Genomic DNA, 18,015 nt, shown 5'->3' on the forward strand with positions numbered 1-18,015 from the left:
GCCACTGCTTATTCAGATTGTCAATGAATGTAGAGCAGCTCAGATATAAAGGAGAAAACCCCTGCTTCTATATGTGTGTAGTTTTTTGCCTTCTGCTTACCCAATTTGGGTACAACTTCTACTGTTTAGCAGCTCTCTAGCTTGTCATTGTGTTATCTCTAGCTTTTCATTGTGTTGATTTAGGTTCATTTTGCATCAGTATAATAAAAAGTGTAATATTCTGCCATTGGGAGGAGTTATGATTTGTTTTCGACACCTCTAAAGGTTAACAGGTGCTCATCATCACAACACTATACTATATAAAAATATTATGAAGTATCTAAAAATAATAACACCAGCCAAACAGTACCAATGTCAAATACTGTCTTTATTTGCCACCAGAAAAAAAGTATATTTGATACCATGCTCACTTAACCACGTGAAAGTCTTTTGTGTTCTGTGCGTTTCATAGAAATAACTGATAATCTCAGACTGTAAAAAGAATTAAACCAAGAAAGGAACAAAGAAAGGTGGGATGATAGTCCTATGCAGTCCACATCACTCTCCAGAAGTCTTTATAACATGGAACAGAGTGACATTATAGAGCACTTGATGACCATTATTCCAGGTATAGAGGACTCTCTCTCGTGGATTGTAGTCCAGCATAGATATGTGTGAATACTGATTATGGAATGGGATATCTGTGTATTCATAAGTAGAAGAATTGGTGTAATATGCAAAGTAGATCTTAGCTCCTGCTAAATGGGAATTGGTTACATAGAGGGTGCCGCATATCATGAACGACTCTCCAGCACTGCGTTTTGGGTAGCCGGTATCCCAGGTCTGGAGGATTTCCAGCGTCTGGGGGTCTATCTTGCTGACAACAATATTTCCTGCATTCTGATTAGTTGTGTAAACTGCCCAGAGCCCATTTTCATCCACCATGAAATCAATGTCGGAAAATCCACCCCAAGAGTAAGGGAAGGTGTTGTTGTAGCCAGCATTGTTGAGGTTCCTCTGGACGGAAACACTACGTGAACGAAAGTGGTATTTTACCACAATGTTGCTCTGGTACTTGTTGTAATACAGAGAGCCATTGTAAACCACATGGCCTGTACCGGCCCAGGGATGAGGAAGGAGGTGTTGCACAAAGTTCTGGCCTTTGATAAAGTCATTGAGGCTGCGATATTCTAAGACTCTTCGACCTTTTAGGTAACCATCCATGTACCAAACCTGTAAGAGAAAATATGTTGTGTTAATGGGGAGCTTATTACTTTTTTTCCAGTGTTAATCACATTCTCAAATTACTATTTTGTTTTTGAGTATTATTTAATATTACAATATGTGGCAATTAGGACAGATAAACTAACAGAATATCATTATCAACACCACCAGCAACATCATTATCCTTGTTAAAGATCCCACCAGTCCACTGGCCTAAATTTTGAACCATGCTGGCAGTTCCGTAACCTATAAATAATAAATGATCAACTCAGAACAGATAGGGATACATTTTATCCTGATACTATGGAGGGTTTTTTCATCCTACACACTTTTCTTTCTTTTTAACTACCTTTTCGTGATTTTATAAGTCTGCCTAAATAAAATTCTAACATTCACATTGTACCACGATAATTTTTCAAAAGAGATCCAAGTTTTATTATTAAAAAGCTGTCCTGGACATCCAATTACCTAGGTAGAGAAGATTTCATGTGTCAATTTCAGGCAGGAGGAAGCATTTCCCCAGTTTCCCCTAAGAATTCTTCACTATAGTTTACCATGGCCATGTGTTGAACTGAGCAGGCTATTTACCACTTTAAACTGTAAATTGTGCTAATGAAGGTCCATTTGTGTGTATAGGTACGTTTACATGTTATGTTGATAAGGTGTGCTTAAAGTGCAAATAAAAATATATTAGCTCTGGTTTATCAAAGCTCCCCAAAACTAGTGAAAATCAGTAATCATGGTAGAACCTAGGTGATCCAGAAACCTGGAATGGACGTGGTCGAGAATTGAAAACATTTACCAACTAATAACAACTGATTTGTAAGAAATTAATTCCAAGTGTGATGGTTAACCCAGGTTTACCCATTATAGTCTATCTTCTCATGGAGAGCTTTAATAATTCATATCCATATTGTGTGCATTGGCATTAATGCACATGCTCTTGTATGGAAATGTGCACATGAACACAACCAGAAGGAACAAGCCTTAAATGCTAGACATATACACTGCTTAGCATGCATGTGCTTAGTTGGAAAATATAATTGATAGTAAGTCCAATTTAGTTATATGCTAAAATTTTCCTTGGTCACCAAACATAACAGCTAGAGACACAACCTTAATAAGCCTTAAATATTGCCTTTAATAACCATAATTGATTTTGTATGCAAGCTATTGATCATATTGGTGTTTAATATATATTTTAATATTGTGTTTTTCATAACCTTTTACCCCTTCTTGAACTGTCTTTTTAATAATTTTAATGATTATACTCTGCTTAGTTTTATGAATTCCGTTGCAGTGCATTCCACCAGTTTTTATTTTTCCAATAGCATCTTACATCTTTCCAAAGTTATATGTAAGATGTGTAAAATCTCAATACATTATGCTATCCATACCAGTTACCATTTTAGTATCCATTCCCTGAATTGCTTCCCTTTTATGACTGTGCTCGGAGAAACAGATCCGCAGGGCCATAAAACTTAGTTCTCAAGGTAAGACCTTAACAGATTAATACATGGCAATATAACTACTCCACCTCTGTTGGACATACCACACACAAAAGTGTAATCCTAAGTGTTTCTAAATAACAGGGTGAATGAGGATAAGGGTGGCTCGATTTTCCTAAACAATTGTAAATGGCCTTAATACAAGTTCTAACAAATGTCCTGTAAAAACTTGATTCATCCTACACACAGTCTTTTGTATGGGGCAACATGCATGTGGCAATGTATGTAAATTAAAATTAATTCCAAGCCTTTTCACCAATCTATTGTAAACCAGTTGCACTTTTCTCAGAAAGTATTTCATGTCTTTTTTCCATCACCAGTCAAAAATAAGGGGTCTCTTCTCAATTGGAGGACATTGGTGCTGCTGCAACTAAACACGTTGCTTGATTTGTTGCAATTAAAATGACATAAAAGCAATTTTGTTCTGCAACAAGGTCCTTCTATCCTTATTTTATTATTTACTATAACCATAATTTAGTTGTGCTTTCCTGTTTGTCCCAAATCCTTACTCCATACAAGCCATTGTTTTAATTCACCTGTGAACACACCTTTTCTCATATGAACAAGCAGAAAAAGCACTTAAAATGGGCTCTCGTTCATCTCTGTATCAATAAGTATTGTGATTAAATCATCTTCAAAGTCAATGATCAATCATCTATGAATGATAACTGGTTTAGAAACTCATTTAGACTGTCATATAAGAGCCTTTAGATGTACTTTAAGATACCTAAATGTGTAAAAAAAAAAAACCTTGCCATATTTGTCTATTTATGGAGAGTATACACGTGTGATTACTTAGTAGATAGATAGACTTTCAATCACCCTATGGCAGCCAGCACCTGTAGTGTTCTTTACTCTCTGCCCCATACATAGATACAGTATATGCTTGTATAAAGAATAGTCATCACAATACCCGTTCATTGCCTTAATTGAGTATGAATAGCTGGTCACCACGCTTGCAGTCAACTTAAGGAGAATATAAAAGGCCTATATTTTGCACATAATGAAACCTATTGGAACAAACAGACTGCATGGGGTTAAATTCTGATTGTCATCCAGCACTTGTACTTACTTACATAGCCATGATGCGCACAAACATGCTCATTATCACACACAGAGATTTTCCCAGCATGCTCGATTAGAGAACCCCGGCGTATGGCCAGGATAATTCATAGAGATATTCTAAACCGGTAGCAGGATTACAAACCTCCATTCCTGAGCTGAACAGCATAGCATTATTATGTTAAATAAAGGCCATTGAGTTTGTTCATCACAAAGATCCAAAGCTTGCTGCTGGCTCTACACAACACAGGCTGTTGACTGCTGATACAAATAAACTGTGCTCAGCAACAGACAAATAATTAAGAATAGCCCTGGAAGGCTTTTAGCTTTAATACCAATTTAAATTTCAATATTGCTAACTTCTTAACACATCCTCTTCTTTTTCATTTAAGCAAAAGTGAATGAATGCCATGGATCAATAAGAATGAGTATCATTTCATAAGTACCCAACTTAGTATCGGTATTAATACCTCTTAAGAGTTTTTGCTTTGTCAGAGAGAAAGAGCAATGTTGCAGATTTTATTGTGCTGGCACGTTAAAGTAATGGGATTTCCACCAATATTCAATGCAGCCATAATTTAGAATGCAGGACATTGCAGCTGGGGATCAATGTTTTATTTGCACTCGGGACTGATGACATTACGGCTCAGAATGAATTGTATTACAAGTTACAGTCGATAGTGTTACTGCATACAATTGATGGTGCCATCACATAGAATGGATTGGGTTACTGCTGCAAATCAATGGTGTTACACTGGTACTTAGCAGTAAGAGTATTAGCACTTAGAATAGATTAAAGTGGTGATTGTTACATAAGATCCAGGGGATCCAAGCATGGAGAAATGATTTACAACAAGGAAGGTCAGCTGAAGGTATACCTAGTGACAGAATGCCAATTTTATGTAGACTGTAATGGGTCAATGGATTACGATGGTCTAGCCAAGAATGGGATAACACTTTAATTACATTTTAGAACAGGAACTGAAGAAGAAAACTTAAAGAGAACATGTGGCCAGGCTATGGTCAATTAATTATTAAAATATTCTTAACAAATAATGCATTTGATTTAAACAAAGTCTTTATTGATCTTGTTAGCTGCACCTACTATGGAGGTACTCATCCCCAAAACTTGCAGCAGTACTGTCCTTCAAGTTGTTCTCTCTGTAGCTGAGTTACTGCCAGGACATACTGCCAGGAATAGGAGGAAGGGAGCTGGTTTGGCATAGACAACTTTAATGCTTCTGCTGTGAATTTTAAAGATGTATTGGTTCACAGTGCCAGCAGCTACAAAGGTCAGGGGTCAAGCTGGGGCAGGTTGTATTATTGAGATTTCACAAAACTTTAAATTACAAGAACAAACCACCAAAGTTTTTCTAACATTGGTGTTGGAGTTTAGGAGAATTTTTCCACCAATTACTAAATACATCAGAATGTTATAAATAAGCCCAATTACAACAGGGCATAAAAGTTTTCCCATGCCTTATGTAAAATGCACCATTTTCAAGCCTAGGAAATAAAAAGCCTATATGAGATTCTGACTCATGGGTGCGGATATTCTTCAAATAATGGCAAAATTACCCCTATCCCCTCGCACGGGAAGACTGGGGAAGAAGGCAGAACAAAATCAAAACTGCATTACAAGTAAATGAATTATTAGCTGCCTTCAGCAGTTTTATTAAATCGACAAAGTCGTATTTAAACGGTCAGTCCCGAAGGACTGAAATAGCTGTGTCTTTTTTAATAAGTGTCTTTTGACTGGCACTTAAACATGCTGGATGGTGTTAAATGCAACATAACAGTGACATTATTAATGTTATGAACAGAATACCAATCAGTGGTTCTTCTGATTATATCAATTGTAATATGGGATCATCCATCTTTGACAAGGTATTTCATTGATTTTAAGTTGTAGTTAATGATTTATGTCAGATTGCTCAGTGTGAAGAAATGTGGCTATTATGTCAAGTGATGAAAAGAAATGGAATTTGAGCAATAAAAATATTTGCAGCACGCTAGAGGAAGCGAATAATAGTAAATGAAACAGCTACATAATTACACCAGCAGGAGAGAAGAAAAGATGGTTCTTAAGGAGAACTTAATCAAACTGTAAGGTTTCAACATTATCAGCAATGGAAAGCATACTGTCTGGTGTAGCCTCATCATTGTTCCCATAGTTCTCATCATTGTACCCCAGAGGAACCCTGAAAATTATTATCAGGCCTCGGGTAACCCCTACTTAAACCAACGTTAGTGGTCAGTTGGAAAAATGTTTCCCTGAATTACACATTTAAAGAAAGCTTTAATGATCTTTGGTGTCACACTGCTAACTCTGCATTAGTGTTGGTTCAAGAACTATGTTGCCACTACAAAATGGAACTTAACGAACCTCCAGGAACCTATTGGTGGACTCCCAGGGTTCCATGGAACTTTGGTTAAAAATTGCTGGTCCAGCATGCTGTATAACTAAATGCATTTAATATTATTATTATTATTAATATTAATTATTATTAAACAGGATTTATATAGCGCCAACATATTACGCAGCGCTGTACATTAAATAGCGATTGCAAATGACAGACTAATACAGAGAGTGATACAGGAGCGCCTGAGGGGAGGGCCGAATAACAGTGTTTTTAACAGTTAGATATATGTCAGGGAGAGATTTGGAATTTGAGGGGGGGATGATGATGAGTTCTGTTTTATCCAGGTTGAGTTTCAGGAATCGGTCAGACATCCATGATGAGATGGCTGACAGGCAGCATGAGACCTTATCCAGGACTGAGGGGGACAGGTCAGGGGTGGACAGATAGATTTGAGTGTCATCAGCATACAGATGGTACTGTAAACCAAAGGAGGATATGAGACTACCGAGAGAGGAGGTGTACAGAGAAAAGAGAACCGGTCCAAGGACTGACCCTTGGGGAACACCAACAGGGAGGAGAGTGGATGAGGAGGAGTTACCATTGAAAGAAACTTGAAAGGAGCGGTCAGACAGATAGGAAGCAAACCAAGAGAGAGCAGTGTCACAGATACCAATGGAGCGCATGATTTGTGTTAGAAGGGGGTGATCAACAGTGTCAAAAGCAGAGGAAAGATCAAGGAGAAGGAGCAGGGAAAAGTTGCCTTGAGACTTAGCTCTGATGAGGTCATTGGCCACTTTAGTAAGGGCTGTTTCAGTGGAGTGGGCAGCTCTAAAACCAGACTGGAGGGGGTCAAGGAGAGAGTTGGTGCTCAGGTAATGGGTGAGTCTTTTGTAGACAAGGCGTTCAAGAAGTTTGGAGACAACTTCTGCCCAAGAAGGGAACTTTAAAACCTTGGAAGGGTCAGTGGACACAAGATAACTTGTGACGCACTTGTAACACACAAGGCAAGACAACTGTCACCATTATAGCAAAAGCTACTATATTAAAGAATGTATTTACTATCATGTATGCATACACTGTTTCATGTGTTTTATCGCCATAAAGAGGGGGCAAAGCTTCAACATTTAAAACATGTTGACTTTGTATAATGGAATAAACTTGTGTTTGGACCAAAATATCACTTGCTTCAATTCTAGATTTTCTCTCCATTCTCACATGAAAAAGGTCACATGCTCTTCTATACCCATATGGACAGATGGTGGTATGGACATAAGGAAGGCACAGTATGTTTCGCCAGTGGTTTGTATTAAATGAGCACATGGGTAAAGAGAACTTTGCCTATCCAATTTTTCTGATACATACTTTTTCTGAACTTCCCTGCCACTCCATTGCTCTATTGGAGAGCATCAGACCTCCACCCAATATCCATAGAGGACAGTTGCCAGGCCTGAACACAGTCAGTTCTACAGGTATGAAAGACTGTAACTGACCATACAATGTGCTTGTCACAGTCTCAGTTTTTTTTTTAAAAAAAGGTACCTCAATACCATACCCCTTAAAACAAATTCTGGACTTTTCAAATAGATTAAAACAAGGTCAGAACTGCATATGTGAGTTTGTTTCCTTCATCAAGCTCAATTGTATTTACGTAAAGGCAGCGGCAGAGCCACCCAATTCTTTAAGGAAACTTCCTTGGTGACAATTTCAGCTCCCTGTGATACCTGGGATCCTAAGACCACAATACACTTCAGGTTAAAAAGCAGAAGAACAATGTGAAATATAATTTTCCCATTGTAGATGGGTACATTTCTGGATTCAGAGATGCCAGATAAAACAGCTGATCAAAGCCAGGTAAACAGCAGATTAAGAACAGTCAGAAACTGACAACTATTTATACAGTTTTAGCATCTTGAGAGCTATTCCCAGCAGATTCTCTAACAGACAAAACCTTCAATTTAAAGTTTACATGTGGATAAGCAGGGCAAATCTTGTTGAATTTTACATGAATCATTGAAACACCCACAAATGTTATTGTTAGGTTTAACATTTATTTAAGTGAATCTGGACGTTCACATCACAGCCTAACCAACAAGCTTTAGTTCTCTACTCTCTACTGTTAGAATTGAGCAACACCACTGATTTCAAGAATGAGCACCTCTGCTATGCAAGTTTACTGAAATAACCCATACTAACGTAACTAGAGATGAAAAACAAATATTTTTTTTGCCCTATATGGCTTGCTTTCCTTGAAATTGCACCACTCCACAAATAACCTTCAAAGACACTCATAAGTGATCACAAGATTCACTGAAAACTGTTAATAACTTTTGATTTGATAACCCCATGCATTTCACAGCGGGATTAGGTGTCCCTGACAACTCCTAATCCCTTCCAAGTACTAGGGATTTGAATCCGTTCAAATGATTCTGCCTAACTTTAGATGGGGTACTCTATATTCAGCTCCTACTACTTCTGTGTTGTGCGAATGCCATGCTTAATACAAGCTTTTCACACCATCTTATGAATTATGTATAGGGATACTGCATGCACCACAATTACCATTTATTTTCCTTATGCTGTTCTTTCTATGGAGTGATTTTGTGGAACTTGATGTGTTGAATGGCAAACTGTTTTTTTTAAATCTCACCAACAACAAGCTATCTGTTCTTGGTTTCACACCTCCTAATTCAAGACAAGCACTTATATAGCCAGCAAGGGCAAAATACTTTTTGGCCTCATTCTCTATTATGTAAAATAAGTTGTGAACCCAATAGAAAGAATGAGATCTCTTTCCCCGTAACAGCCATTGCAAGTGAGCAAAGTTGTAAACTAATCTCTTGCCTTGAGTCCTTGACACATCAGAAGCTATTGCATGATTTGCCAGCATCTATCCAGAGTTCAAACACACATTTTGTCTAAAGTAGCTCTTCTAGAGAACAGAGTGTGTGTATTCTAAAGTGCCAGCACTCAAGAAGTTTTAATCAAAGTGGCAATTTTATTAAAAATTCAAGAAAAACAACCAGTTTGATAATTGTATATATCTCTTTCGGCGAACTTAGGCAAGATCTTTATGGTTTCATCATGACAAAAAGTCTTTAATGGTCTAAAAGCTTTAGGATGGATATAGTTTTCTGAAATGAAGTACGAAGCTGTACTGACTGCAGTGCAATTTATTTTGAAAGGCAACCCAATGCATGCAATGTTACCTATCGCAGAATCATTGTGAAAATAATCACATGGCAAAATTATGCACCGCTCATACAATTCTACTTCTCTCCAGACTTTGTATGGACTTGTGTGACCATAGTGAACAAAAAGGGTACAAGTCAAAATATATACTTTTTGACTTGACACATTGGGCCTGATTATCATCGGAGAACCTGGGTAATCCAGCAATTCTAAAATGGATTGGGTCTAGGACTAAAAATATTTGCCAAATAATAGGATTTTTTTTTTTATAAAATCCATTCCTGGTTCCACCCAGGTTCACCCATGATAATCTATCTTCTCCAGTCTTGGAGAACTTTAATAAATCAGGCCCATTGTGACTGCCCAAAACTATCTTTAAAGCACACTATTGTACTGCACTATTGTTCATGATTCTCCTCCCTGCACTATTAGCAGTGTATTGCACTAATTATAAATTTATGATTTCAATACATTTGCTATGTTTATCAAAATGAAGAGTAAATAATAGTCAATTGTTGGTTAAAATGATAGTCCTGGTCTTAAAGAGTCACCACCTAACAGATATAAAGAAAGCTTTATGAAAAAGTGGACTTTAAATACTTACCTGTCCCACGACCTCACTTTGGGATTTTTATTAAAATAATTTCTGTAGGCAAAGAAATTTAAAGTCCACATCCACAGAAAATAGAACAGCAGCCAGGGGCTCTCCTCCTGTCTATTGTTTTCCCCTAATTTCTTCTTCAACACAATGTCCTCAGTCTTCTAGCTTCAATGACATCCAGGGTCAAGACTTGGAATATTACCCTGCACTTATAGTAATTATATAGAAAGCAGATTGATGTCATCAGTGCTCTCTGAAATATGAGGGGTCACCCACCATTGTGAAAGATTGGAAGATGAGTTTCCAAATCACATGACTGCTTCAGAAAAAAAGATCTCAGGCACCTCAAAAGTAGTTTTCCAGTGCTGTTTCATAAAATAAGTCCCATTCTTCCCTATAAATACTAGCTATTATTTGCCAGTATCTGAACTTAGTAATGGGTGATTATGATGAATTATTATGTATTGTTGGGAATGAGGAGCATTAGGTTGAACATTTTTTCTTGCCCTGAATTGGTTAGTTTTTTGGTTAGTTTGCTTTTTTAATTTGATGTTGTCACAGAAATATTAGATAGTTGTAGCTATTGATGAAATAACACTGTCCACGTCGCTGGGTCTGTCACAGCTTTTAATGCATACCTAAATGTAATTTCAAATGAAAGCAGTATAAATAGGGAAATTTAGCCAATCAGACCTGTTGGAGCACATATACTGATAGAAGTAGAGCCTGTACAATGCGAGATTGGAGCAGGTAAGAAGACGGAGAAAGGTGGTGATGCCCACTGTCTATTCTGCGCTGGAAAGAAGAAAAAAACAGGAAAGAACAGGACCTACTGGACTAGAATTGCTAAGGGATCAAAGGCTTTATACCTATATAGATATGTGCAATTTTTATTTACCGAAAGTTCCACTTACTAAAATGTCATGTAATGACTTATCATTTATATTCCTGGGTCTCAAGTACCCTCTTAGCATTCAGCTTGGAACTGGATCAGGCACACTGCACTATGCACCATAGAATACAAAAAAAGATATGGCCTGAAAATATCTTCTCACACAAGCTCATGCACCAAACTTTCTAATCTAATAAATTATTAGCCAAAAATACTGAGATCGAGATACAAAATTTTCTTTTTGTAGCATAACAGAATAATAACTTTCAAGCCATACTTGCTCCTTACTTCATTGTGAATAACAGTCCTCTTGATGTATATCAAAATCTGCCTTTAATCACTTTTCATTAATCCTCAAGTCTAGGCTTACTGTATTTGAAACACATTCTGGCTGCAGGCCACCAATGGGCCTTTTGTCAAATTCACCATTAAGATGTGAAGGTGAAAAACGTACACATAGAGGAGTGAAGGCCAAGTTATACACGTAAAAATATTAATTAGAACAAGATTTAGGAGAGTGGATTCTATCTGGGAGGCAGGAGATAAAAGTATGAAGAGATGGAAGATGAAATGGAAGTTAAAGAGGGTGAACTTGTACTACATTAATGCAAAGGTTGCAAATTGAAATGACATACCTGCAACATTTCTCAGGACTCCTTTACCCTCTATAAGTTTTTTTGCCTTCACTGGATTAATTGTGTGGGTTTTAACAGAATATGCATGGTATTTTAGTATTTTTTTTCTCTTGTGGTTGAACCTAAAGGACTTCAGGAAGGAAGCATCAGGGTTCCTTAGGTGCTATTGGAATGTTAGTTTCACTAGCAATGTGATAATATACCTAAAGTACATGGGCCAATCAACAGAGCCATCTTAGTATTGGTATCTGCACGTCATCACTGGGTCAAATCTATAAGTTTTAATGACCATACAGAGAAGAGAACCAGTGCTGGAACGCGGAAGCATAAAGGGTGACATTAAGTGCACCAAGTCTCATAGGCAGCTATTATTGAATGCAAAGTGTAGCAACATCTTTCACATTAACACAAAGGACAATGCATTTTTTAGAACAGCCTTGCTGTGTTACAGATAATACTGTGACATCAAAACACTTGGCAGTTAAAAAAGATCCATTACACTGCATCACAATAAAATAAATTTTGTCTGCTACTTGGTCTAATCCATGTTTCCTATACTAAATCAAGTGCGCTGAATCCAAATCTAAAGTCCAATATTGCCTAGGACATCAGGATCTTAAGTTAATTACACACATAGACGTGATTAGCTACATTCTCTTGTTCTGCAGTTACTATGAATTCTCTATACATACCTAACTTTTGCCTCATAGCTACATGACATTACAAAAACTTAGTTTTATGTTGCAACAACATATAAAATTACACATAATTCACCTGAGTCCTTGTTCAACACACATGTACACTTCAAAAGTGTTTAAGACACTTGCTTTTGCGGCTCTCCGCTGTCTCATAATGCAGAAACCAGCAGTAGTTGCCCATCATGTTGTGGTTGCACCGGCCTTAATATCTTGTTTCCATAACAGAAATGTCCTGATGGAACCTCTCCCCTTGTTTATCACTCACACCACCCAAATTTTGTGGGAAGAAGTCCAGATGGGAATGTAAGAAATGAAGTTTAAGTGACATTCGGTAGCCAAGTTGATGGTAAGCTGTTAGCATGTTGTTCACAAAATCAGCATGGTTTTCAGCTCGCTGGTTGCCCAGAAAGTTTTGTGCAACTAGCACAAATGAATCCCAAACAGTAAGTTCAAGTGGCTTGAGTTTGTCTCAGAATGTGGCATCACACATCAAATTGCGGATTTGGGGACCAACAAAAATGCCTGCTTTCAGTTTAGCATCAGTTAACACTTCCAGTTCTTCAGATACTGAAAACACATACCACTACGATCCATTGCAACAACAAAGATTTTCAATACTCCAAGTTTAATATGAAGAGGCGGAAGGTCAACTTTCTGTGGATCAATGAGTGATTTATGCTTCAGGTCTGGGTGGCCATTCTTTTACTTTGGCATGGTTGCCCTCATCACGACTGTTCCACAGGCACAGAAAGCACAAATATTTTGTATATCCCAAGAAGGAGTGCTACCACCTTCAGGTCACCACAAACATCCCACATGTGTCCTGAATAGTTAATCAATTTCAAAATGACCTCCATGGCTTTGTATGTCTCTTTCATTACCTCAGCATGAGCAAGAGGAACAGAAGGTTTTCCGTTACCTTTATGCAGCAATACAGCTTTCAAACTTGCTTTGATCAAGTCTATGAACAATCTCCACTGCTCTGGTATGTATTCGCAACCTAACTCCATCATCAGACAACTCACGTCGGTACAGAAGCAAATGTCGTTTTCCAGCTTGTAATAACCTGCGAACTTTGTGTGACAATCATGAAGTGTGAAGTTGTTGTTCTTTTTTGTAGCAAATTCCACTCCTTTATTCTGGAGGCTAACAGTTCAGACTTCTCTTTTGACAAATACAGGTCCCTTACTAGATCATCTAAATCTGATTGGCTTATAAAATGTGAAATATAAAATCTTCAAATTGGTGTTCATAACATTCACTAACATCGACATCATCCCCCTGTTCCTTCTCCGACATGTCAATGTCAGTAACAACAGATGTAGGGGGGACTTGCACTGGATTCTCTGCATCACGTGGCACTGGCTTCAGAGCAGATTCACAATCAGGATAGAGGATTTTTGACTTGGTCTTCTTCGAAAACCCAGCAATTTTACTCATATAGAAGTAGCAGTCCGAGTGATGGTCTTTTGACTCATGCCAAACCATAGGCACAGCAAAAGGTTCATTTAACCATTGTGATAGGTCAAGGTAACACACCTGACAGCAGATATGAGGTGCCCAACTTTTATCCTGATCTCCAATTTCACATCCAAAGTAATACTTGTAAGCAGATCTCACCCTCTTGGTTAGGTTTTTGCATTCATCACACGAGGTATATTTGCCACAAATGTAGCAAAAATTGTCCGGTTTATTAACACAGCAGCGCTTACTCATCTTTAGCTCAAACAGACTCACTATGGCCTGGCTGTACTATCCAATAAGATGGTTTTGCACTAGAGACAAGCCCTTGGTCCATCTCGCCTCCCAGACATGCCCAGCCGCTGCTGGAACATGCATGCCACCAGGGGACGTGATTCAGCTGAGGCGGCAGCAGGCATAGTGGTAGCTGCAACTGGTAAAATGTTCCCATGTAAAAATACATTACCCAATTACCGACCATTTAAACAGCTATAGCAAGCCTATAAAAACTGTACATGATAGGCAAATTCTGAGTTCGGATTTGGAATCAGCACACTCGATATCTTGTACATCACATGTATTATTCCCAGTTGCAAAATTGTTGTTGTGCAGTATTATTTATCTATTATGGAAGAATCATACCAATGCAAGGCTGCCACTGCAGACATTATTCTGAAAGTACTACTACAAGCTGGAAAAAAAAATCACCTGTAAAATATAAAGTCAACATTATACTTACCTTACTCCCAACTTCTGCATCTCTGGTCTTGATGTCATTATCCTTCTGGGTAAAGTTCTGTACAAAGTAGAAAAGACACTATTCAAGAGCATCTTTTTGTGAGGTCCACAGAACTCTGCCCGAAGTGGAAATTGTGTCATTCTTGACTAGATACCATAAGCCAAAGAAGGAGGTAAGGTAAGTATACTAATGTTATAATTTACAGGTACATATTTCATCCACATGTAGTAGGCATGGTTAGCATAAGCAAACCTTGGTTTAGACAGCAATAAAGTTTGGGATAAACCCAAGGAACTAGGTTTTCCAAAAGAAAGTTCAGTAATATCAGCCTCTAGTAATCTCTCCGTTCCTTTAAAAGAAGCAAGTGGAAATGGAGACTAGAATGATTAACTGTCCAAGGGCTACACTGGGGCATGCATGCCAGTACAGTCTGTGTGTAGAAGACCAAGCTGAGACCAAAACAAGTAATGGCAATAAAATCTCCAAGCAATAGGCTTTTTCTAACGACACAATGGGAACTGGCAAATTAATTCAGAGGATGGTCTAGAAAGGATTTTGAAGGGCTCACTGGGTCCTTTTGTCAATACTGGCATGTTGTGTTGGATAAATGTGTAGTAGCTGCATGCAAAATTAAGATAAGAAGCAACTGTACATTGGGTTAGGCAGAATAAAACAGCATGGAAGTCTAGTGACTTTGCCAGCTGGATGAAGCAGAGAACTCCCCTGGTGATGATTGTTAGACATGTTGGGGGAGTACAGCACAGATGAAATTTCAAATCTCCTAAAGTTTTTTAATTTACGATTTACATAAAAACAAACATAATTACCATACATAGTAAGATATTGTAGTGAATGGAATCATACTGAACCCTTTTATGTTGATACTCCAAGACTGGGCCTTTGTTGCCCATATGTTCATGGCTATTCCTCAAATCTTCGCCAGACAGCTGCAGAAATACTAAATATAAAAATGTTGTTTTTCATTTAAAAGACTCAGTCCACTAAAATGTGATATTTAGTTATTGGATGAGTCTCTTGGCTTGGGTTAGACTTCGGCTTTTTAAATGTCTTGCATATTCCAGCAGCTAGCTCTCCCTGCCAGTTTTTCTCCACCTTTCAATGTTGTTTTTTCCAACCACTGTTGTGTTTTCCAGCCCCTCCTATTGCACAATCTAAATTATTAGGCACACAAAATTTATCAGGGAACTTCTTATGATAGTTACAGCAAGAAAAAAGACAACCTAAACAGAAGTTAATTATTAGAAGAAATAAAGAATTGTTTGGCTATTCTTTGGCTTCTAAAGCTGCCTGTCTCAATCATTTTTGAATGGAGGTACCCTTGAAATTACTTTCAGGTCTTAGGGAATCACCACTATAATTCCCATATCCACTGCTCATAGGTAATTAGTGTGGTGGTCAATGGGAGGAATTCTTCTTAAATTGCTAACCATTGGGAATAAATTCAATCTTTTACATAAGATCATTAGTGTCAGTGGTAACTGACTTTAGATGTACACATTGCTCATTGCTCAAGGAACCCCTGACAACCTGAAGCAACCCTAGGGTTCCACAAAACCCCTTGTTTAAAAACACAGATGTATAGTGTCAAACAGTGAAACATCATTATTGTGTGTATCCTTTCTTGGAATGCATTCAATGAATGCCACAGCTTATATTGTTTGATAAACTAATATTGGAAGTAAGCTAGCAAGTCTTGTCCTACAGAGAACAAACTTATCAGCTGGCTAGGTGTTAAAAAAAGCATTTCAAGTGAAATTGCCTCTGGAGTATAAAAATGGATATTACAGAACAAGAATTGTGAGCAGTTTTTGCCTTAGCCTTTAACTCACTCACACCCTGTCCAACGAAGAGTGCTTGGAATGTAGTAACCATCAAGAAACTCAACGGCCTACAGCACATCGCTTAGTCCTCTTGTTGACAATGGACAGAACCAAAACTATTTTCTCTCTAAGACAAGACTTCTATTCCTGTTACCCATCATCCATGATCTGTTAACTAAATGTTATTTTAAATTTTTTACCACTGTTTTAATGTAAGATAAAAAGGAGCATACAATTAAAGGTCCAATCAATCAATGTTGAGATTTAGTGCCATAGAATTACACACTCGTTTCATCTATAAGTATTGCTACTGTGCCCTATCTTGTCTATGGAAAACAGAGCTGGCACTATATGGGTATGGAATTTTATTCTGCTCTTTATTAAGTAAAAAGAAACCATGCTGATAAATCTTGGAAATTTAAATTAGGTTTATATAAAGGGTCTTTAAATGAAAATGTTCTCTTTCCTTAGTTTCCTCTCCATGTGAAACCAAACCTCTCTGGTATTATTTCCATTTTTAAGTCATTACCAGATGAAAGTACCTTCTCAAACTTCACAAATCTCCTGTTTCTTGAATAAAAGCTTTCCCAAACCACGGAAGTCTCTTTTTTTATCTTGAGCAGTCTCTAAGCTTTCCAGAGTGCTTCAGATAACTTTCTACCAGCTGCCGCTATTTCTGATGCCAACATTCCTCCACCTGGACTTTGATGTTGGAGTAGATCCAAACACAATTAAAGATGAACAAACTTACTCAAATCCGTTTCTATCTATTCCCCTGATATTCTATGTACATAAGGCTAAGTCTACATGGACTGTTTTCCCAGCATTTAAATGCCCATGTTTGACATTCCCATTTATTCCAGTATGCAGCTTGAGACATTTGGAAAGGGTAAAATGCTTAAAAATGCCAATCAAACATGCTAAAATGCCTTTGAATGCTCCAAACGACCCCTTAGTGGAATTAAAAGAGTATTTTTAGGAATGTTTCGATGTTTTCAAGCATTTGTTTGGACATGTATGTGTGTTTTCCTAATCTACCCCTTCTCTGCCATACTTATTTGTTTAAATACCTCTATAAATGCTTAAGGATCTATGTAAAAGCTGTATAACATCAGTGTAGAACTATTGTCATGTTTTTGAAAGTTGTATTCATATATACATGTTTCTATAATCCTGATCTGTTGCAAAGATTTTTGTTTTTTTGTTTTTTACCTGTAGATGCTGTAGTAAATTACAGCACATACTATTGAGGGCTATCCACTGTTTTAAAATTAGAAGCCTACCATACAAGCGCTTCTAGTTGGTCATTGGGCTGCTTCTGTTAACTTGTAGAAGGCAGTGGCTTAGTCAGCCTAGATCAAGAAGTGCTGTTACTGGTTGGATCTCCTGTTCATGATGCCAAATATCTTATACCTTAACAATGGCTTTGAGCCTGGTTCATGTTAAGGTATACAGCAGTCGGCATTTCCAATAAATGGCATTTTAACCACAAACCAGTAGAATATATTTAAAAAAACAAATGATTTGGAAAACATTTTCCTATTTTGGTTCTTGTACAACAGCACTAAATGTTGAATGTTCCGGTCCATTGCAATTACCCAACAGTAATTACCTAACACTATCTATCTAAAATTATAGCTGAGATCTCAGAACAGGCTATACAGAATATCAGGAACACCAACAGTTTTTTTCACTAAATGTTTTTTTTTCATCTATGCATCCAATGACTGGTATATTCATGGAGACATTTCATCTGTCATGCTACTTGGACTCCCTCTAAATCCTTTAATTTCATTAGCTGCGCTTGGCTTGTTCCACGGGGG

General features: G+C 37.6%; 1 protein-coding gene across 2 annotated transcripts in view; it reads right to left on the reverse strand.

Annotated features, from left to right (window-relative positions):
* Nucleotides 1-349: 349 nt before the first annotated feature.
* Nucleotides 350-18,015, reverse strand: part of OLFM2 (olfactomedin 2) — a 184,795-nt gene continuing 167,129 nt past the window's right edge. For both annotated transcript variants that reach the window (XM_072399648.1, XM_072399649.1), the window contains exon 6: nt 350-1,212. In XM_072399648.1, coding sequence (XP_072255749.1) covers nt 538-1,212 — 675 coding nt within the window. In that variant the 3' untranslated portion in view covers nt 350-537. The remainder of the gene's footprint in view (nt 1,213-18,015) is intronic.

The sequence above is a fragment of the Pyxicephalus adspersus genome, chromosome 2, assembly GCF_032062135.1.
Source record: "Pyxicephalus adspersus chromosome 2, UCB_Pads_2.0, whole genome shotgun sequence".
Taxonomy (NCBI): Eukaryota; Metazoa; Chordata; class Amphibia; order Anura; family Pyxicephalidae; genus Pyxicephalus; species Pyxicephalus adspersus.